The sequence below is a fragment of the Macrobrachium nipponense genome, chromosome 7, assembly GCF_015104395.2.
Source record: "Macrobrachium nipponense isolate FS-2020 chromosome 7, ASM1510439v2, whole genome shotgun sequence".
Lineage (NCBI taxonomy): Eukaryota > Metazoa > Arthropoda > Malacostraca > Decapoda > Palaemonidae > Macrobrachium > Macrobrachium nipponense.
The window spans coordinates 90,970,957-90,993,559 of record NC_061109.1 but is presented as its reverse complement, the minus strand read 5'-3'; the positions used below and the strand labels follow the sequence as shown (position 1 = coordinate 90,993,559).

Here is a 22,603-nt window from a genome sequence, read left to right as displayed (position 1 = left end):
ATGAGACTAGCAGCACCATCTCAAACTAAACTGAAGTTAAAGACTATATTCATATTCAGCTTTCTAATTCGAGGTAATTTGTTTGTGCAAGCTCAGATGTTTTAAGATGAACATTAATTTTCCACTTCTTATTCTAGGTTATTTGTGTAAACAAGGTGAGAGACTTGGAGCTGACAATAAACGCATGTGACCCAAAAGTCAGGCTAAAGGGTCCTTTGGAGCTGGACAGTGTAAAGGTGCTGGAAACAATCCAGTTAAGCTACCTCACACCGCCATCAGATCTGCCACTAAACCTCACACATCAGAACGACTTCAGATACACCCAGAACCAATACGAGTTCGGCTGGGAGTTCATCCATTTCTACAACAGGCAGTTCTTCAGCGAACAGCACAAGCCCGGGTTCTTCATAGAAGCTGGTGCCCTAGATGGGGAATTTATGTCCAACACCCTCTGGCTGGAACTGCATCTGGGCTGGACTGGGCTCTTAATCGAGCCAGATCCAGTGAATTTCAAGTACCTGGTCTGGAAGAGGAGGAAGGCGTGGCTCTCAAACACCTGCGTTTCTGAGAAGGAGTACCCGAAAGAGGCGGTTTTCGAGACTCTGCAGCAGAGGTCAGAGTCCTACGCCGTGCCGTGGCTCTACCGAGCAAACTCCAGGAGGACTGGAACCTTTCTGACCAGTCTGGAAGGGGACTTTTCGGACTTTTCAGCGGTTGCTTATTCGACGGTCCAGTGCTTTCCATTGGCAAGTTACCTCTTGGCCTTGAACGTGTCCTCAGTGGATTACCTGTCCCTCGATGTCCAGGGGAACGAATGGGACATCCTGAAGAACATTCCCTGGAATAGGATAGCCATCAGGGTCCTCGCTGTAGAACACTATCACCACGACGCGAAAACCATCGGGGAAAGAAACCAAGTGGACGAAGATTTTGTAAATTACATGGAAAACGTTAATTATCTTCTTATAGACAATGACGACGAAGCTAACTACATATTCGTTTCGAAAGACGACGCCATTGTTAAAAAGAACATAATCAAATATAAGGATAGGTATAAAAATGTTCAGAAATCATTACTTAAGGATGCAGACATCAGCAAAAACGTGTAATTTGGTGTCTAGCATCAAAGATACTAAACTGTTATTAGGTAAAAATGATGTTGAATGAGAAATGGACTATGTAAACATTTCTCTTCCCTTTTCTAGTATGTTGTAGTAGTCAAATAAAAGTTAAATTGATTATCCATGATAATTGTGAGGTCTCTTGGCCCTTATTATGACGTTACGTGTTGTATTTATAATTCAAGCATATTGTATATTGCAGCCAACAGATGAGTGTATATTCCCTAATGACTATATAAGTTTACAGTATTGACTATAGATTTACTCAAATAATTAATCATTTAAAGACATTTCTGTATATAAGTCTGTGAACCAGAATGTGGCGAGACATATAATCTGCCTCTTAGTGCTATTTGCTTTTATAAAATTTGTTCAGAGGAAGATGTACCCAAACAAATTTGAAAATAAATAACCTCCAAGCCCAAGGTGAATTATTTGAAAACAACATAAAGTTGATGTAGGTACCAGAACAGATGTGAAAATAAATAACTTTTAAGCCAAAGGAAATAATTTAAAAACAACAAAGTTCCTGTTGGCGGTCTGAAAGCATCCAAGGACAACATAGTTTCCGTAGTCTTTTATCATGCTTGGTGACGTCAGGAAAGTTAGAAAACTACAAGTCACTGAAGTCAGTCCACTGCAGTGTTGCAGAAGTGCGGAATTTTCGTTTGCTATGCGGAATAAAAAGTCTACGGGGCAATTATCCAAGTTTGTATGCCGATGCGGATTCCACATCTGCATTTTCCGCAGCAGTTTCTTCATGGCGCATTCATATAAATTTATCATATAAAAATGGCAATATTTTTTTACTTTTGAACAATTTCTCATTCAAATACAATATATAAAAGATAAGACTCTTATCAGAATATGACGGTAATATGATTAATATACATAAATATGTTAATATATTATAAAATTATTTCCTATATGATTTAATGAGTTATATACTGATGCTTATTACAAACTTATCTGTAAATATATCTGGGACAAATAAGAAAGGAGAAAATAATACTTCTCATATGTGTATATATACATATATAGGTATATGTATATGTATGTATGTATGTATATACTATATATACAGTGCATGTATAGAAAATATGTAAATATAATGTATATAAATATGTATATATATAGATATATATATGTATGAATGTATATATGTATGTATGAATATATATATATATATATATATATATATATATATATATATGTATATATGTGTGTATATGTATTTGTATATATGTGTATATACATGTATATGTATGTGTATAAATGTATATATACATATATGTGTATATATATCATACATACACACACACACACACACACATATATATATATATATATATATATATATATATATATATATATTAACATATAGTATATGTGTATATATGTACATGTGTATTAGTATATATATACATGATATATGTGTATATACACACACACACACACACATATATATATATATATATATATATATATATATATATAAATATATATATATATATATATATATATATATATATATATATATATATATGCAAGTATGTATGTATATATATATATAGATAGATAATATATATAGTATATATATATATATATCTATATACAGTATATTGTATATGTGTATATTTTATATCTATATATTTATATTATATATATATATATGTATATAGATATAATATATTATATATATTATATATATATATATAGATATATAATATATCTTATACGTGTATATCTATATATATATATATATATATATCTATATATATATACGTATATTTTATATATATATATAGATATAATATCTGTAATATTTTGTATATCTATATATTTATTTTATATCTATATATATGTTATAATATATATATTATATATAGTATATATATATTATATTAATATATATCTATATCTATTAACGTATATATATTATTATTATATATATATTATTATCTATATATATATACGTATATATATATATCTATATATATTATATATCTATATATATATTATATTATACATATTATATATATATATACGTATATTTATATATTATTATATATATCGTATATTGATATAATAACGTAATTATATATATAATAATATATATATATAATATTTATATATAGCGTAATATATATATATATATATATATATAATATATATCATATATACTATAGTATATAGTATATCTATATATATATAGATTATATTATATATATATAGGGTATATATATATATATATAGTATATATATATAGATATATGATATACGGATATATATATAGATATAGTTATATATACGATTGGATTATATAGATATATATTTGATATATATAGATATATAGTATAGCTAGATGATAATATATATATATATATATATAGTACATAGATAGATATATATATATATATACGTATAGTATATATATATATATATGTATATTATACGCATTATAGATAATATATATATACGTATAGATATAGATATATAGATTATATATATAGATATATAGATATAGATATATATATATTATGATACGTTATATATATATATTAATATATATATACGTATATAAAATATTATATATTAAATATATATATAATTTATTATATATATATAATATATATTATATAATATATATATATTATATATATATATATAATATATATATATAAATATATTATATATATATATATATATATATAATAAGGAATAATATAGATATAGATTTAATGGATATAAGATATATTATTATATATATATATATTTATATATTTAGAGAATCTATCATATATATATATATATATACGTATATATATATACTATATATATAATATATATATATATATATACGTATATATAATATATATATAAATATATATTATATATATTTAAATATAAGATAATAATATAAGATTTAATACGATTTATCTAGATATATAAACTTATATTATATATATAATTTATTATATACGAGATCTATATATAATATATATATATATAATATATATATATATATATATATATGTTTTAGTAATGTACCTTAAGTATGACGAAATTTATATAAATCGTTCAAATCCCTATGTGCGAAGTTCATTCTCATCATATCCTACGGATAGGTGCAGTAAACAAGTGATCAATTACCTCCACAATCTCCTATGGGCATACAGTTTTTATCGCTAGTAGGTAGTACGTTAAACAAGTTCGATACTCAGTGTTTTCAACGAAGGATTTTCAGTGCCAGAATTCTCGCTTTTAATTAATTTGCTATGTACAAAGGTAATGTCCAGAGTTTTAAAAATATATCTTTGGAGCTCACGTTTCATAGACAATGAAACTTCTAATATTATATATACCTGCATCTCTGCAAAACTCGTAAAGATCAAGTGGCATCTTTAATTATGCGGACTAAGTATTCTATCTTCCCAGATCGCCAATCCATTATCATGTCATCTATGACATTTATGTTGAAGTAAAATTAGTAGTGCACATTATTCAGTCTATAGTAGATTCACATCGGCCGTGCATTTGATGTCTAGGCCAGTCCATTATGACGCTCCTGATTGGCTGTTGAAAAGCCAATGACAGGGCTGGAGCGTTCACATAGGCAGGATGTATGTTCCACTTCTCCAGAGGGATGCTTTTGAAAGACGTATCCCTCATGAGAGGTAGAACATACATCCTGCCTATGTGAACTCTTGAGAGAGACTGAGAGTTTCCAGCCTCATGATTGGCTTATCAACAGCCAATCAGGAGCGTCGTAAGGGACTGGCCTAGACATCAGAAGCACCGGTGATGTGAATTTACTATAGTAATGTCTGTTTACATCATAATACATTTAAAATAGACCTGACATCATGTTTTCTTTATGCAGTGAGAGGTTGAGCTTCTATTGTATTTGCACCAATATTTGATTCAGGACCCAGGGCTGATTAAAACTATTTCCCTGTCATATGTCATCATTAGTTTGTTTTCAATAAGTAATCAAAAATAAGGATAAATCAGACGACGACTCCTTTTCAACTGGAGAACACCTTATTTCTTCTTAATTGGTTGAACTTGAACGCCAACTGTTTCCGGTCCCACCCTTGGGCGAATCCTAGTGGTTGCCGTGATCCATCGTAACCACCCACTTGATGAGTCAAGGTTCAACACTTACAACTTGCCTCATCACATTTTGTTGTGTCAAAGGCGTTGGTTTTATGGGTCTCACTTTTCAAACATCCTATTTTGCGTTCAGTTTCTACCTCTCTCTCTACCTATCCTTTGCCTTCATCTACCATAATTCTACTAGTTGATTTTCCTAGCTAATATATTCCCTACATAACTATTTCTTCAGACTTCTGCATTCTTAACAATGGGAGTTTGTATGATTATGAAATGTGCCAGCATTTTCTTGTTTTTGTTTAGTTTAGTGGTCTCAAGACAAAATTAATTAGATAATTAAATGTCTTAAATATGGATTATTGTGTCTCAATTGATGAAAACTACTGCACCAGGTAAAAAATAGTGCTCTCAAGTTCAAAGCAAATGTAACTGTCGTTACTCTCTCTCTGGTAGAGAAGACGGTTCAGTGTTATAATAAATAACAGGTGCTGGAATTGTAGGTGGATGCATTCCATAGCGATAGAAATGATATCCAATATGATAGGTAGGTTACTCGGTTGTACAAACATATATACAGAGTGTTTCGAAATTAAAGCCCCTCCCCCCTCTAAAGCATAAACTAAAATTGATATGGACAAAAACAATAGTATTCAGAACAGGTATTTATTTAAGTTTCTCTTTGAGACTCAAACTCCATTTCCCTGAGCACTTCGGTCACCTCTCTTTGCAGGTTGTCGAGGCTTGGTATACCATCATAGTTCACTGTGTGCGCTTCAACACGATCCTTTAAGATACTACCAATGTTTTCATACACATTAAGGTCAGGGGAGCTACCTGGAAATTCACTTGACGAGAAGAAATCGATACCACTGTTTCGAAGCAGCTCCTGTGTCTGAAGAGCCTTGAAACATGGTGCCTTATAATGCAAAAATGTGATTTCTTCAACAGATAACACATTTCCAGATCTCTGAGGAAAGGAAATACTCCACCAGTAAGCACAGTTTCTCTGAAGTATTTGCCATTCCTTGACTGTCCTTTTCTTTGATGGTCCACATTAACTGTTTGGCTGTGAAACGGAGAAAAATTCCCAAACATTCAGGAAATTTCATAACTTGGCGATAATGCACGTCATCAGTGATATCATCCAACTTTGCAGCCCAAATGATGTCATTTATATGATTTGGCTTCCTGATTGTGTAAATGAAGAATTCATCCGATGCGGTAACATGGAGAAAGTCAGCTTCATCCCAATCTTTAAGAAATGAACCACAAAACCATGCACTGTCTTCTCTCTGTTGCTGAGTGGTGTTGGGCTTGCTGATCACATGAAATGGCTTGATACCAGATTTTTTCAACTCATGATATACAGCACTATAACTTCTCTTCTTTCCCATTTTTGTTTCTAGTTCAAGCACCAATTTACATAAAGACTTTCTTGGTCTATCCAATGCCTCAGCTATGTCTTTTGACTCCTGAAAAAGGACTTCAGCCCTTACAAGATTCTCACTCTTTTTGCGATGACAGTCATATGGATTTTTGTTCCAGTTTCTTTTAACAAAGGATTCATCTCTTTTAATGTATTTAGCTATCCAGGAACATGAAAAAGGGATGCGCCAGCATCCCTGGGCTCTCTGAAGGTTATAGCCCAAATTCGGTCAATCCATCAGATATCCTCCAAGTCGTTAGCCAAGGCTGTATCTAACTCCATCACTCAGTCTGAAAATACAAGAAATGTAAAATGAAAAATGACTTATTAGAAACTTAAGATAATGCACTTGGAGATAGCCTACAGCAGAAAACTTCATAGCTTTCCATTTGTTCTGTGGAGTGGGGATGGGGGCCTCTAATTTCGAAACACTCGATAGTATACTACATAATTAATTGGTCAATGACTGATCACTTGAAAATGGAATTCAAATTTTCATCATCTCTATGAAATTTTCAGTTTTAAACCAATTTGATGTTATAGTGTGGTTACACAGTACTGTAGGAGTGCTGCATATTTTATTGGAATACAACATTCTTTAAAACTACTGTGATTCAAATTAACCGTCCGTCACACAATTGTACAAGTAATTTCCAGTCACATAACATGGATTCACTGGAAAATGACTTTGTGGTTAATCAAAGGTGTGTTTACTTTTGTTCTGTTACTGAATTGGGACTGAATTTATATTCCAGGTGATTAATGGTCACTGAACCGCATTCATTCAAAACAATTCTTATTATTTCTATGTTCTCAAATAATAAGATAATTGTGAATTGCATATTTACATCCCATTTTTAATGTGTTACAAGGAGTCTCAAATATTTCCGACGTTCAGAAAGCTGCCTGCATATCATATCATAAACATATACGCAATGTCTTACTAAGGTTGCGTTCACACTAAACGCGTCGCGCCGAGTCGCGCTAATTCATGGCTAGTGTCATTTTCGCCTTAAATAGATATAGGGATGTTAGTGTTTTCTACTTTGTTTTCATATTGCATTTCAGTTTACGAACGCGAGTTATGTTCTTATAAAATTGTACTCCTTTATATCTTTTTTCACTTTTATGTAAGACAAAATGTAATATAATTAAATTTCAGTTCATCTTTTCTTTGTATCCATATGATATACATTTAAAATCTTAAAACTTACCTATAGTTTTTGAAAATGTTTATGATTGACTAATTAATTATATATATATATATATATATATATATATATATATATATATATATATAATATATATATATATATATATATACTTGATGTTTCGGCTAATTCGTTTAGAATTGTATCTTTTAATTAGTTATCCTGTAAAATTAAAAAAAAAATGAAACATGCCTTAGAAAAAGGACCATTTTTCCCCCAAGTTGCAATTGCCCGCCTGTAGTTAGTACTGTTTTCCTTATAGACAAAAAGGTAAATAAAGGAAAATCCCCAAATTTATTTCAACAGATAAGATTAACAAAAAATCCCGCATGGAGCGAGAGAGAAAGAGAGAAAGAGAGAGAGAGAGAGATCAGACAAAGAAGATACATACGGAGAGTGAGAGAGATTTCAGCAATTTATAACACCAAGAGAAAAGGCAAGAGTTAAAAGAATGTTCAGAATTTTTCCTGCTATATTTTTATAAATCGAAATATCTCTCGTGGAATATAGAAAATCAACGAAAAATCGAGAGAGAATGAGAGGAGAGTATGTGAACTGGGTATGTTCAGATATTGTTCGAAATACGGAGAGGTCTAACGCAGGAATAGTCATCTTGTTTATTGTGGCTTCCTATTCAATGGTGAGGTTCTTCCTGGCTATTGTTGATGGAGTTGAACAGCCCAAGGAGAAGGAACTGAAGGAGAGAACTGCGGCTTGGCGAGACACCATCCGGTGCCAGAGAGAGCAGCAGGTGAACTTGGACAGGATAATTCTTCAGCTGCAACAGAGGCTCGACAACAATGAAGAGATTCAGAAGGCGGGCGGAAGGGAAGAACACACTCGTGTGATCCAGACCACTCAGGAGGTGTTGCAACAGCAGGCCTGGCAAGAAAGGACCTACTCACTCGAAGCTGACACGTTGTTCCTGAAGAGGGAGAACGACCAAGAAAAGAGGGAAAATCGGCAGCTGGAAGACAAGATCTTCAGGATCACAGATGAAAATCAGCAGCTGATGGAAAAGACAAAGGAAATTGGGGAGAGAAACGATGCCCTATGTGAGAGGATAAGGGAACTAACAGTGCGGTTGGCAGAGACAAACAGCCAGGTTGAGAGGCAAGAGGAACTCGTATTATGACAGAAGGAGAAAGACCCGCAGTTAAAAAGCGAAGAAGTGGCGGGGATGGCGAGGCTCGTCCAGGAACAAAAGGACGCGACCGAAAAGCGCGAATCCGGCAGGAAAGACGTCGAGGTTAGGTTCGAGCGCCAGCAGAAGGAAGTGGAAGACCTCAGGAAGGAAAAGTGAGGACTCCAGTGTGAAGTTGAGGCTACGAAACTCAAGAGGAAGGAGGTGACATGCCTTCTAGAGAAAGGAAATCGTGGCTGGAGAGGAAGACCGGTGTCTAGGGCGAACGGAACAAAAAGCTGGAAGATGAGGTTGGACAGCTGCGAGGAGCGAAGGAGAAATTGGTTTACAACCTGAAGAACCTGCAGGGGAAAAACAGACGCCTGGAGAAAGACCACTGGAAACTGAAGTAGCAGCTGTTCATCTTCAAGGAATGGAGCGATCTCCAAGGAATGGCTCGATCTTCAAGGAATGGCGCTGGCCTCACAAAGATGGATGAGATGTGAAAAATTTGAGGACAATGTTTGTTATATGGAAAGTTTAATGATTATTTGTAATAAGTTTGCTTTCTTGATCCTTGAAGGAAGTTGAAGTTGCAGGGAAATAAATATGCTAAAATGCTTTCTTAAGAGTTTTATTAATTCCTGAAAGGGAAAGGAAGATGGGAGGATTGAAGAAAGCGTCAGGAAAATGACAGGATTGGTGGAGTGCCAGGAGAAGAAACATAGGATTCAGTGAAGCCCCAGGAGAACTGAAAGGATTCAGAGAAGCCCTAGGAGAACTGAAAGGATTCAAGAAAGCCCCAAGGAAACCCCCCTGAAAGGAATTCAGAGAAGCCCCCGGAGAACTGAAAAAGGATTCAGAGAAGCCCCAGGAGAACTGAAAGGATTCCAGAGAAAGCCTCCCCATGGAGAAACTGAAAGGATTCAGAGAAGCCCCACAGGAACTGAAAGGATTCAGAAGAAGTCCCGCCCCATGGAGAACTGAAAGGATTTCAGAGAAGCCCCAGGAGAACTGAAAGTATTCAACCGAGAATGCCCCAGGCGGAGAACTGAAAGGATTCAGAGAAGCCCCAGGAGAACTGCAAAGGAATTCAGAGAAGGCCCCTAAGGAAGAAACTGAAAGGGATTCAGAGAAGTCCCTAGGAGAACGAAAGGATTCAGAGAGCCCCAGGAGACTGAACAAGGATCAGAGAAAGCCCCAGGAGAACTGAAAGGATTCAGAGAAGCCCTAGGAGAACTGAAAGGATTCAGAGAAGCCCTAGGAGAACTGAAAGGATTCAGAGAAGCCCCAGGAGAACTGAAAGGATTCAGAGAAGCCTCAGGAGAACTGAAAGTATTCAGAGAAGCCACAAGAGAATTGGAAGGAGTCAGTGGCATATTCTGGTTCTAAGACTAAGCAAAGGTGTTGTCTATGACGGGACAGGCGGGTGAGGCCCGCCAAACATCCCGGGATGGGTAGGTGGGACCCACCTCGCATCCCGGGACTGGCGGGCGGGGTTTGCCACGCATCCCGGGACAAGCGGGCGGGGCCCACCACACGTCACAGGACAGGCGGGCAGGGCCTGCCACACGTCTCGGGACGGGCGAGCATGGCTCTCCATGCTTCCTGGGACGGGTGGGAGAGACCCACCACGCGTCCCGGGACTGGTGGGCGGCACCGCAAACTGTCCTGGAACAGCACATCTGCCCGATAACAGAAGCAGGCGTAGACTGAGGACGAATCAGGGCATTTCCAAGCGGCCCGGGATTACACACTGCCTATGGCATTGTCTGGAAAGATGCAAAAGCACAGCCAGCAGATTTGTGGAAAAAGTGTTCTAAAGCTAAGAGTACCTAAAGCCTACCAAGAAGCCTATATAACCCCTGTGATCTGCCTTTCTTACCTTATACATTAGGTCTAGTCGTTAACGGATTATTTTCCCCCCAGACCGGACATGCCAATCTCCCCAATGCTTTAAAGGTGGGGGTAAAAATGGCTGCTCTTCTAGCAAATAACTAAAAATTAATGATACTGGGAAGATGAGGCAATAAAAAACTGTAATATATATATATATATATATTATATATATATATATATATATATATATATACATGAGAGATTTTTAGATCTGCCACTGCCATACCATCTTAATCGTGACTATCTTATCACTTCTGTAATCTTTACTAAGCCTTCCTTTCGTCTTATTTCATCATTTTCCAATCTCTTAAACAGCAATACTCCCATAATCCACTCAGGATTCCTCATCTCTGTTCTCTGAATCTTTACTTCCTCTTTTCTTCTTAGAGCCCATGTTTCTGCTCCATACATTAACGCTGGTCTTATTACAGTGTTATATATCTTGAATTTTAGCTTGATTGGCATTTTCTTATCACATACTACTCTAGCTATCTTTCTCCACTTCCCCCATGCAGCTTTTATCCTACTGCCTTCGATAATGACACCTAAGGATAATATAAAAAAAAAAGTATTTGAGTCTATATCAGACGATATTACAGAGTTTACGAAAGTAATATAAATGAAAACACAAGTAATGGGTAAATCACGGCTTACTAAATGGACGTAGTCATGGTCAACCTCTCTCTACGGTTCAGACAATTTCAGTTTTATTTCCCATTCTATTGTCTCGCAGTAGTATACACGAGCGTTCATGTAACAATGTATATTTTGAGATTTGGCCTCACTACAGAACATTCTTCTTGAATACGAATCACCAAGATAAAATGCGAAGTTGGTCTAGTGCTTACCTTTCAGACCACATCTGTCCTTGCAAAGGTATGCAGATATTAAGAGAGAGAGAGAGAGAGAGAGAGAGAGAGAGAGAGAGAGAGAGAGAGAGAGAGAGAGAATAAAAGTATTTTTCTTTGTTTCGTGGCTTTTTTATATATACTCGCAGATTGTGCTTCACCTGAGGATAAAGGGTATCATTCTTTAACTACTATAATGGAATAAATAAATACAACAGTTACATCACAATACAAAGATTCATTGCTTGCACTAAGAGGCCAAGGTCGCCTGGGTACATTCTTTGTAGAATAAAAAAAAAAACCTATGATCCTTGACAGGAGTAAATAATTATACATTTATATGATTCTGGATGATTTATAATATTCCCCAATTCCACCCCCCCCCCCAGCCCCACAGCCCCAGCCCCCGCCTCCACCGCCCTTTATTTGGGATAAAGAACCCGGCGTGATGGTATGAACCATAGATTCTCTCTGTACTATATCTATGGTATGGGCAATTAAATGAGTGATTTTTCTAAAGAATAAGTACACTTGATGCACCTTTCATTAGCCAATAAATGAAACAAATTCGTTATATCCCCCACGAACGTTAACTAATACTGAACTGACCTTTTTTTATATATACGTGTAGGTAAACCATAAGCTAAAAAAAAAAAATCTGTATACAGGACATTTTTTCAAACAATTTCTTGTAGTCCGTGCGAATTGCATTTCCAAATAATACGAATTGCCTTACACACTTTGGATTTATTTCACGAAGTGACATATATTTACTACGTCCCTCCAAACTATTATAATGCATTCACATCTGATGTGCTTTAGTCATTTCTTCAATGGATGACAGTGCTAAAGGGACGGCATGTTTGCTGTTCCGTGCGAATTGCATTTCCAAAAAATGCGAAGATTTCTAAGCACTTTGGATTTATTTTAACTAAATTATATATATTTATTACGTCCCCTCCAAACTATAATGCATTCACGTCTGATGGGACATCAGTCGTGTCTTTTTTAATGAATGGATGACGTGCTGAGGCACGGCGTGACGTCACCCGGGTAAGTGGAAACAAAACAAGATCCTCCATCTCGGTAATATGCACTGTCCAGCTGCTCCAGCAGTATTAGCAATCAGTAAGGCTAAAGCGTTTTGGTCCTTCAGTTACTCATTGTGTTCGTGAGGTTCCTGTTGTGAAAGTAGATTCTCTAATGATTTTAACCCTTTCGGTATAGTTACTATCAATGGACTGTTATATATTTGGATATTGAAGGGTTTGGAAATACCTATACGTGCCCAAGAAGTCTGTGGATTGCCTGTTCCAACGTGCTTGTGTTTACGGAATCGTCTGTCATTGTTGATAATCTTAACATAGAGGAATGTTGGCACGGAAGATCCAGGTAACTGTAAGTAAGCGTCCTTCTTATACCATTTGAAAGCCCCGTCTTGTATCTTGGTCGTTAAGAAGTTAGTGTTCTGGTGTTTTACACGCATTAATTGAGACTGTTGATGGTTTCGAGGCATAAATGTCAAATGAATTTGTACGTGTGTACGTGCATTGCACTCAAAGGCTTCATATCACTTTTCCAGAATCTGGATCTTCGAGCCTGTTGTATGTAGCGTCTCTCATTGTGAGTGGCGACGTCTTCAGAGTTTCTTCGAGAATGCACAACGTTCGTGAATCCTGAACTGTACTACCTATTTTCAACTTGCTAAGAAGTTACGGTATGTATTATCTCAACTCTGAATGAAGTGTCATGTTATCTCTATGAAGGGGTGGGGGTTCCCTGAAGGGTTGGGAGAGTATCCCTTTGGCTGGCTTGGTAAGCTCTGTTCTTTAGTATGTCCAATGAGATTTTCAACAACTACTATTTAATGTTATGGAAAAATTGTTAAGTAAAGACTTTCTAAGGTGAGGATGGGCTAGGGGTGAGTGTTAAGCCAAGCAGTTGTAGATTTTCTTGGGTTGTTTAGATATCGCGTGTTTAGCAGCAGCTAAGGGCGTGTCTACAGTCTTGTAATAGCCTAGTCTCTTAATTCTAGACAACTCGTGATGTGGCAAATCGCTACAAATTCCGTGTTTTTGTTTTGAATTAATCTTAGTTATTTAAAGCAAAACCTAAGACGAGGTAGAATGTACTTTCTAGTTAAATCTGCCGAAGTTGACTATTATTTTTAGTTCCTGCCTTTTGGAAATTATTAATGAATTGGAGAATTTTTCAACAATTTGGGTGCTGGTTTTTTATTTGTTGGGTAGCGTTCTCATTTTTTTTAGACGGCAAATATCTGTTAATGGCCTTTGGTTGTGAAGTCGGTTAAGCAAACTTGGAGTGATTGACTAGGTTGAGGGTTGAAGTTGACGACGAGGGATGATTATTTTAATAATTTAAATGTAGGTTCGTAGTTTAGCAGTGGTATTTTGTGATTTATATCCACTGTTGTTTTTTGTATTGCACGAGTGTTGGTTTTTTTATCAAGGTAATTTTTCGGTTACTTGAACATTAAGTAAAATAAATAGTTTTTCAGTTTGGTTGTGGATTTTGAATATTTTGTACCGAATTAATGTCTTCAATATGTTATACTGTTGCAGTTTTGTCCTTAAATTCAAAGAAGCTTGGTTTCATTCTTTTAAAATCGGGTATTTGCTTAGTCTTCGATTAGAAATTTCTAAGTCGTTGCTGATTCTACCCACAGGTTGTTTGCTTAGTCTGCCCGAGGAGTTGCTTAGTCTGCACAAGTTGCTTAGTCTGCCCAGGAAATCTGTTTACACAGTAGGTACTTTTCATGCCCGGAAGTGCGTAGGCTGTGGAAGTGGGTGGAAAGAGCTTCCCTGAAGTGCTTAGGGTAATTACCCACTTCGGATTGAACTCGCTATGGCGGAAAATCACAGGCCTGGTCGAGTTTGTTTCTGGAATTTTATTGTTATTGTAACAAAAGCTTTGTCGTATTTAAATTGTATTGCTATTCCCTCGAACCTTTGCTCCGTGGAAGAAGTTAAGTTACGTAAATGTACTTAAGTGACTTGAAGAAATCGAATCTGAACAGATTCATAGGTCGAAGGAAATTGTATTAAAACATATAAAGGAAAAGGCTGTTGGTACTAAATACAGAGTAAAAATAAAGTTTGTAATGTAGAATAAAGATAAATGTATAACGCTATAGTAATTTTAATTAGGTTTATGTGAGATGATATGATTTAGCTTTATCATAAAGGCTGGTCATTATTTGAAAATTGGATATTAGAAAACTACTTTTGGTATTGGTCACTGGCTTTTTTGGTGGAGTTATATTTTTCTGTGTGTTGGTCAGTGTGGCTTTTTTGCTATAGTTCAATTGAACTAGGTGAAACAGCCGCGAACTGGAGTTTTATGGTACAGGTAAATGTTATGTATGGTACAGATAATGAGTTGAGAAATTGAAGAAACAACTGGTTTCTAAAATTCTACTTGAAAGGTTATGCTATTGGCAACTATTGGCACGCTTAAGTTCAAATCGAACTTACAAGAGATTTACAGACCTAAAACTGGTTCAAATCTGGCCTTTTAAGGTATACCCTTAGGTTTTGAGATCTGATACTGATGTCAAGAAATCTAAACCCATGAAAGGTCGAATGACTTCAATGTCGATTTATTGTAGGCAACTGGTTTCGGGAAAATCTGTTGAAAGCAGGTTATTAGAAAGTCTTTGGAATTGGAAAAGTATTCGCATAACTGTGGAGATTTTGAGAGAACGTTTATCCATTGTTAGTCTGACTGATGCTCGAATAATTTTTTTTAAAAAGGTACTTGGATAATGATAGGCTCTGGCGTCCATGTATACGTAGTTACATGGGAGCTGTAGGACTGTACAATGAAAGAGTAAAATCTGAACTTGGGTTTTTTAGGGATTAGGAACTTTTGACAAATATTCCACTAGGGGTCAGAATCAAATTTTATTTTTGCGTTTTTAAGTTGGAGGCCTGAGCATCTCGAGCTTTTTGCAAAGAATACTTTTATGAGTATCCCCTTCCGGGTTCAAGATAAAAAAGGAAGGTAGTTCTGTGTGTTAAAATAAAAGGCATAAAAATCTTTGCACCATACAACATGGAGGACTTAAATGACCTAAGGTTTCTCGAAGCACAGATTGCAACAGGATATTCTTGCCGGTGACGGTTCAAAGGTTGGCTTACGAGGTTAATGATCATGATTGACGACTTACGATAAGGAAAGCTAATGCAAATCTGATTTTCAGATATGACGAGCTCTATAGATACGTTGGTTGACCAGACTTGATTCTTGTTTTCTCCATTACGCATTCAGGTCGTGTACGTTTTCTCCATTTACTGTTCTGTCTTAACGCTAATGCTTGGCTTTCTAGCCCAAATATGATCCATTACTCCCATAATCTTGTATGAGGTTTAAGGAGATTTTTTTTTTTTCTTTTGTGGGGCGGGGGGTGGGGGGGGGGGGGGAGAATAACTAAAGAATGAGAGGGGGAGGGGCGGCAGGCAGGCCCCGAGGGTTACGGAACTAGCTGAATACAAGAGCGCACTGGAGGAAAAGACCGTCAAAATATTAAAAGACTGACGGGGGAGGGAAAGATGCGATAAAAACGTTAAGGAAGAGTTAAGGAATTCATAAACATTTCTGTTCCATCCTGAAAGGAGTTATTGGCTTTGAGGTAATAATAATAGTTCTCCATGTCCATGAATACTTATCAATGGTCATCCACGCGTTTCCGTTGTCTTTCACAATATTATACTTCATCATGCCTTGGTCTACTTAATACAGTCACCACCGCTTTGCCTAATTTCATTAGATCCTGGTAGACCAATACGCAACACATTGGGATATACTGGATCCCATTGCCAAGTCGGTTTTGTACGTAACTGGATTTGAAAACATTCTATATTTAAAAGTCAAACTTCGTTGTCTGCATTCTCATTAGTCTAGTACTGGTAACTAACAGCATTGTGTTGGGATATTTTGCGTTAAGGCAGGTTGTTTATTCTACTATAAATAAAGATTTTATAGTACACTAAAGACATTTTATTGAGAACATTGAATGAGAGCCTGTAGAGGGGTAGCGCTGTCAGTTCTTCAAATGAGACGCACTGTAGGAATTACTTTTTAACCATTGACGTACCTCTCCCCTCTTGCACCCTACCCCCACAACTCCCTCTTTTCAACCATAACTGATTTGGCTGGAACTGCACCGCGCTAGTCTCATAGCCTACTTTTCATAGGTTTTTATAGCTAAGAATGAGCAGGATATTTTAAATTTTGCTGGCACGTGCTCGGAAAAATAATTCTGGGACTAGTCTTTGTGTGGAGACTTATTCATTGTTTATCTTTGTTAATGGTATACGTATGATGAACAGGGAATGAAACTTACTTCATTTACAGCTGATTATTCAGGCTCGAGTGTGACCAGTTCTCCATGTCTGAAAACTGTATACAGGTGGTTTTCCCGAAGTTAATACTGAAAAAAATGATCCACGCCACGTATTGCTTGACAATTTTTTTTTTTTTTTTTTTTTTTTAAGGTATTAACCCGTATGTATCCACCTTTGTCGAAGTCCAGGGTAAAGTCGTGCTAAGTAAAGTATAGACGGTCGCACGAAGATAGTGTAATATATATCCACCACACTATGGAAATTGGCGAATATGATACTTTCGTCTCCGAGGGAGTTAGTGCTAAAAACCTCGTCCCACGGAACGTCCGCCATGTTTAGTACTATAAAATAATTAGCTATGTGTATATATACCGGGTTAATACCCTCTGTTAGTGGGTGGCTGAATTCGATTATTGCTTGCTGAACACCGTAACCTCAGCTTTACTGACATTTACGTAATGCCTCATTCAAGAGATTGTTGCCACTTACATGCCTTCTTGCTAGTTCTGCAGTCTCTGCGGTGATCACCAGATCATCTGCTTGTAGTAGTACTAGGCGTTGCTTAAGGGTCTTGTAGCGTCCATTCGGCCCCAAGCTGCAACCACTTTCAGCCCTTTTATTGTACTTCCGTTCACTTTTACTTTCTTCCATCTTACTTTCCACCTTCTCTTAACTATTAATTCATAGTGCAACAACGAGGTTTTCCTCCTGTTACACCTATCAGACCTTTTCGCTGTCAACGTCCGTTTCGGCGCCGAATGACCTCATAGGTCCAAGCTCTTGGCTTTTGGCTTAAATCCTATGTTCTGTTCTCTCTGCTAGTAGCACCGCACAAGGTGCACTGTAGGCATTATCTTAAGGATGTCCGCAGCGTCCTTTCTGACCCATGCTGCGTCCACTTTTTATCGTTTTACTTTTATCACCATTATTGATAGAGTTGAGTCAAGGCGGTTTTCTATGAGCAGGCCCGTATCGAAGGGGGGAGGGGGGTGGAGGTCGAACGACCACCCCCCCAAATATCCTGGAAGTCCATATTTTGTGTGACTATCCTTTTTATTGAACTGTACTTACAAAATAGTAAATAATTATTTTTTTTTTTAAGTCAAAGTATACAACATAACAAAGAAATATGCATGTTATCGTTAACATAATAAATGAATCAATCAATAAAACTGAAGAAATATTCTTGAATTTCAGTGCAAACTTTCAACATTATAAGTATAATTCTCTTAATTAACCAACATCTTATTGGGTAGAAGGGCATCATAGACCCGCAAATTTTCTTCTTAATATAACTAAAATAACATATTCAAGTATTTCATCTTGTATATATTTACCCATATATGCAATGACATTTATAGAAGAAAAGGTCAAGTTTTGGGCAAAACGAACATCCCCCCACCAAAAAAAAAAAAAAAAGGATCTCTAGGTGCGGGCCAGCGGGTTTCAAAAATTGATGACACACACAAACCCCTACGGTCAAATTGAATGAAGGTGCGTGGCAAGATGTGAAAGAGGAAAAAACGCTTGATATGTTGTTACTCTGGTCTGTTCTTAGAGGTTGCGTTTTGGGCTTTCCTGGTCAGTCGGTTCTTGCAGAATGAAGCGCACAGGATACTTCTTTACCGGAGACAAATTTCTCTTCGCCACTGTCGTCGTTTTTGTTGTGAGTGTAGTTACATGGTCGTGAGTATATATACTGTATATATATATATATAATATATATATATATATATATATATATATATATATATATATATATAGATAGAATAGATAGATAGATAGATAGATATATGATTGCATCAAGTTTCCCACGTCTGCGTGTGACTGTTCTACCATAGTGTGGGCTGGATTGACTGCTTCGTGGCGTTATATGATGCTTAAAAAAAAAAAAAAAAAAAAAAACCAAAAATGCACATGTGATACACACTGATTTAGTCCTTTCATTTGTTTTAGCATGCCTTTTCTTTTGATGATAATTCCTTTGGCTACAGCGCCCTAATCAGATAACTATAGTCTCAATGGCCTTAATATTTAAGATCCTGTATTCTAGGTCTAATTATGCTAAGCACTTGACTCACTTTTAGCTTAGGTGATTTTATAATATTTATGTTTTTACAAGGTAGGGGACATTGACCTCACGCTCGATAACACCCCCCCCCCCCCACTCTCTCTCTCTCTCTCTCTCTCTCTCTCTCTCTCTGTGGGGCCTAGCTCTGATCCATGGACGATTATACCAGACTCTCTCTCTCTCTCTCTCTCTCTCTCTCTCTCTCTCTCTCTCTCTCTCTCTCTCTCTCTCTCTCTCTGGGGCCTAATTTTCAGAGGTCTTGGCCTTTCCCTATTATTGGAAGGGTGGTCCAAAAGGTGTTTCACTTCCGGATTACAGCAAGCAAAGAATAAACCTACATACATACTACATACTTACGTACGTACCAGCGGACTTGCATATAAGAAAGTAGACGAACATAGAGCTTGTGGCCATCCTTCTAGACATCGAATGAATACGAGTGTTGACAATAAAACCAATCGAAATTAGGATTTATTTGATAAAAGAAATTTCATGATCTCTCATCAAATAACAGATTGGTTCAACAAATCGGTCAACGTTTTAATTCCAGAATTACCATTTTCAGATCATTTCCATGCAGTCTGGTCCACCTGTCAAATACCTGACTGGTGATGGAAATGACTGTCGAAAATGGTGGCTGGAAGGACCTCCATCCTCCGACGACCCCAGATTGCTGGAGGTTCTAAGAGCACAGTTCCTGGAACCGCCTTCAGTTCAGCCCTACAACCTGACTCCGCCGAAAGCTTACGACGAATACAGCTACCCGAAGTCCAGCTTCGAGGTCATAGGCGACCACTTGACCCACTTCTTCAGCGACCAGCGCAGTGGGTTCTTCGTTGAAGCGGGAGCCTTCGACGGGGAAATGTTTTCGAACTCACTGTGGCTGGAAAAGCAACTGGGCTGGAAAGGTCTCCTTGTAGAGGCCGATCCTGACAGCTTCCAGCTGCTGACCTGGAAGCGACGGAAGGCCTGGACCTCCAATTCGTGCATTTCCAGATTTCCTTACCCTCAGAGGACCACCTTCGAGGCCCTGCAAGGGCTGTCGATCGACCACCCCATGGTTTATAGGTCTAACTCTAGGCCTATGAGCTCCCCTTTTCGGAAACTCGACAACAAATGGAACAGGAATTCTGTCAAGTCTTATTTTCGGGTCCAGTGCTTCCCTCTGGCGTCCTACCTGCACGCCCTGAACGTGACCACCGTGGACCTGATGATTCTCGACATACAAGGGCACGAGTGGGAGGTCATTCGGACGTTGCCCTTGGACAGGGTCACCGTCAGGGTGATGGTTGTGGAGTACTACAATGTCTCGCCAGAGGGACTGATAAGCGAGAGCGAATTTAACCCTCGGTTCGCGGACTATATGAGGAATCTTGGTTATCGTCTGGTGGAGTACGAACTGGAAAGTAACTACATAATGGTGCTGGAAAGAGATTCCGTTTTAATGGAGAAAGTACGTTCCAGGTCTCGAATTGACCCTTAGTGACCAGAACTACGTGAAAAGGAAAACTGAATGCATTAAAAAAGCGGGTAACATGTATAAATTAGTTCGTCTGTTGACGTGAAAAATATCTCTTAGTTTAAAAGTGATTACAAGACCACTCACTAACTTTGTTTATAACCTGAAGACGAAAAAAAAGCAAGGAAAGAACAAGGTAGCCTGATAAGGTGATATTTGATATTGTGATAAATTTCATTATACATATGAAATGAAAAATCAGTTTTTACTCTTTAAAAACTTATAAGTGTAAGAACATTCGCATGATAGAAATGTGTTACAAGTGTCTTGATAAGCATAAAGCTTTATATTTTTGTTGGCGTTGTTCTAAACGCCTGCATTTATAAATGAACAACTGATGCACTATGGTTATTACAAATATATTCGTATCTGGCAAATAGCTGTCCGTGAACTCTGTAAATATATTATAATCCCCTCCTGAGAACGAGAAGATTTTTATCTCACTCGTGGTCAGGTCGGTAGCGCGATATGGTTCTGATGTTCCGGATGCTGGTTCGAATTCTGCTAAGCGCATACAAATGTCCAAGACTTTGCAAATATCTTCATATTCTTGCTTTTGGTTCTCAGACTTTGTAGTGGTGAAAGAAAAAAGTTGAGAGGGCTAAGTGGTTTTTACGATTACAAATTTACATATACTCATAGTACATGTATACAGGCAGTCCCCGGAACGACACTTGGAAATATGCCTTAAACTAAGAAAAAGTTAGAGAGACCTTACCTGTGTGACATGCAAGTATTGCATGATGTGTAGTGTGGTTATTTCAATGGCAAAGGATGGTTCTTGAAGGTATAATTCTTTATTAAACTCTTGTGACACTATAAAGCACAATGTACTACACTTAATCCTTAGGTTAGATTATACACTAAACACTATATTATGCACTGTACACTACGTAGTATGTATGTAGTAATCCTTTGGTAGATCCTGGAGTACACTAAAATCCCAGTCTGGTAGCTCTGGAAGGTAAAAGTATAACACAATTAGTACAAAATACTACACAAAGTCCTGAATGCAATATGTAAATTATAGATATCAAGAGTAAAAGAGTTAATGTATGTTAATTAATTCCTTACTTTTAGTTTATAATTCCTTACTTTGAGTTATATCAAGAGTAAAAAAGTTAATGTATGTGAATTAATTCCTTACTTTTAGTTTAAAGTTGTCATGCTATGTAACCCTGGATGCACAAAGTCTTATGTGGCCCCATAGCCTACATCATTCAGGGGGTTCTGGAATGTACAAAAAATAATTTTGTCAGTAAGTACTCTATGCATAGTAAGTTACATACAGTAATATGCACCATACAGTGGTTTAATATCAACTGGTATGCATAGTAAATGATTGGTCTACACCCCCTGTTCAGCAGGGAGTGTACAGTATGTACGTAATTCCATGAGGGACCTTGATCACTTATCCCATGTGAGAGATCTTGGTCACTTTTTTTTAGTATGTACGTATAAAACTTACTTAATGTATGTTTACTACTATGTATAATTCCTTACCTTTATGTTATGTAGTAACCCTGGACAAAGTTTTATGTGGCCCCATAGCCTGCATCATGGAGGGGGTCCTGGTTTTCTGGAATGTACCAAAAAAGTATCAAAGTTAAGTCATGTTATGTATGTTTAGTAAGTTACATACAGTAACCATACGTACAGTGGTTTATAACATGTATGTACATAATCAAACTTGGTTGGAAATTCCTGTAAAAAAAGTTATGTACGTATGTAATACTACTGTATGTAAAAACCTTACTGTTCATACTTTGTTACACTACATGTTACATGTGATACGTATACTTTCCTGAAGGGTTTTTTCCATCCAAAAATGGTGCTTCTACTTGTAGTTATCCCTTGATGACACTTGTAGTAGTAATTTGTTAGTAACAACCTGGAGTTGTGT

At 36.7% G+C, this 22,603-nt stretch overlaps 2 protein-coding genes and 1 long non-coding RNA gene across 6 annotated transcripts in view; all 3 read left to right on the top strand.

Moving 5' to 3' along the window:
* The window catches only part of LOC135216997 (uncharacterized), a 21,739-nt gene extending 19,809 nt beyond the window's left edge, over positions 1 to 1,930 (top strand). For 3 of the 4 annotated variants that reach the window (XM_064252555.1, XM_064252556.1, XM_064252557.1), the window contains exon 3: positions 138 to 1,928. In XM_064252555.1, the coding sequence (XP_064108625.1) occupies positions 138 to 1,109 (972 nt within the window). In that variant the 3' untranslated portion in view covers positions 1,110 to 1,928. Of the gene's footprint in view, positions 1 to 137 lie in introns of all 4 variants that reach the window. The other variant, XM_064252558.1, reaches the window with a different exon arrangement.
* A 10,876-nt stretch (positions 1,931 to 12,806) lies between these two features.
* On the top strand, positions 12,807 to 16,100 carry LOC135217431 (uncharacterized). Its single transcript, XR_010315130.1, has 3 exons — positions 12,807 to 13,142; positions 13,327 to 13,461; positions 14,431 to 16,100. It is a non-coding gene; the product is annotated as an uncharacterized LOC135217431 (long non-coding RNA).
* Positions 16,101 to 18,710: 2,610 nt separating this feature from the next.
* LOC135217430 (protein Star-like) lies at positions 18,711 to 22,603 on the top strand. Its single transcript, XM_064253296.1, has 2 exons — positions 18,711 to 18,776; positions 19,747 to 22,603. The coding sequence occupies exons 1-2, from the start codon at positions 18,711 to 18,713 to the stop codon at positions 20,662 to 20,664; spliced, it is 984 nt and encodes a 327-aa protein (XP_064109366.1). The 3' UTR covers positions 20,665 to 22,603.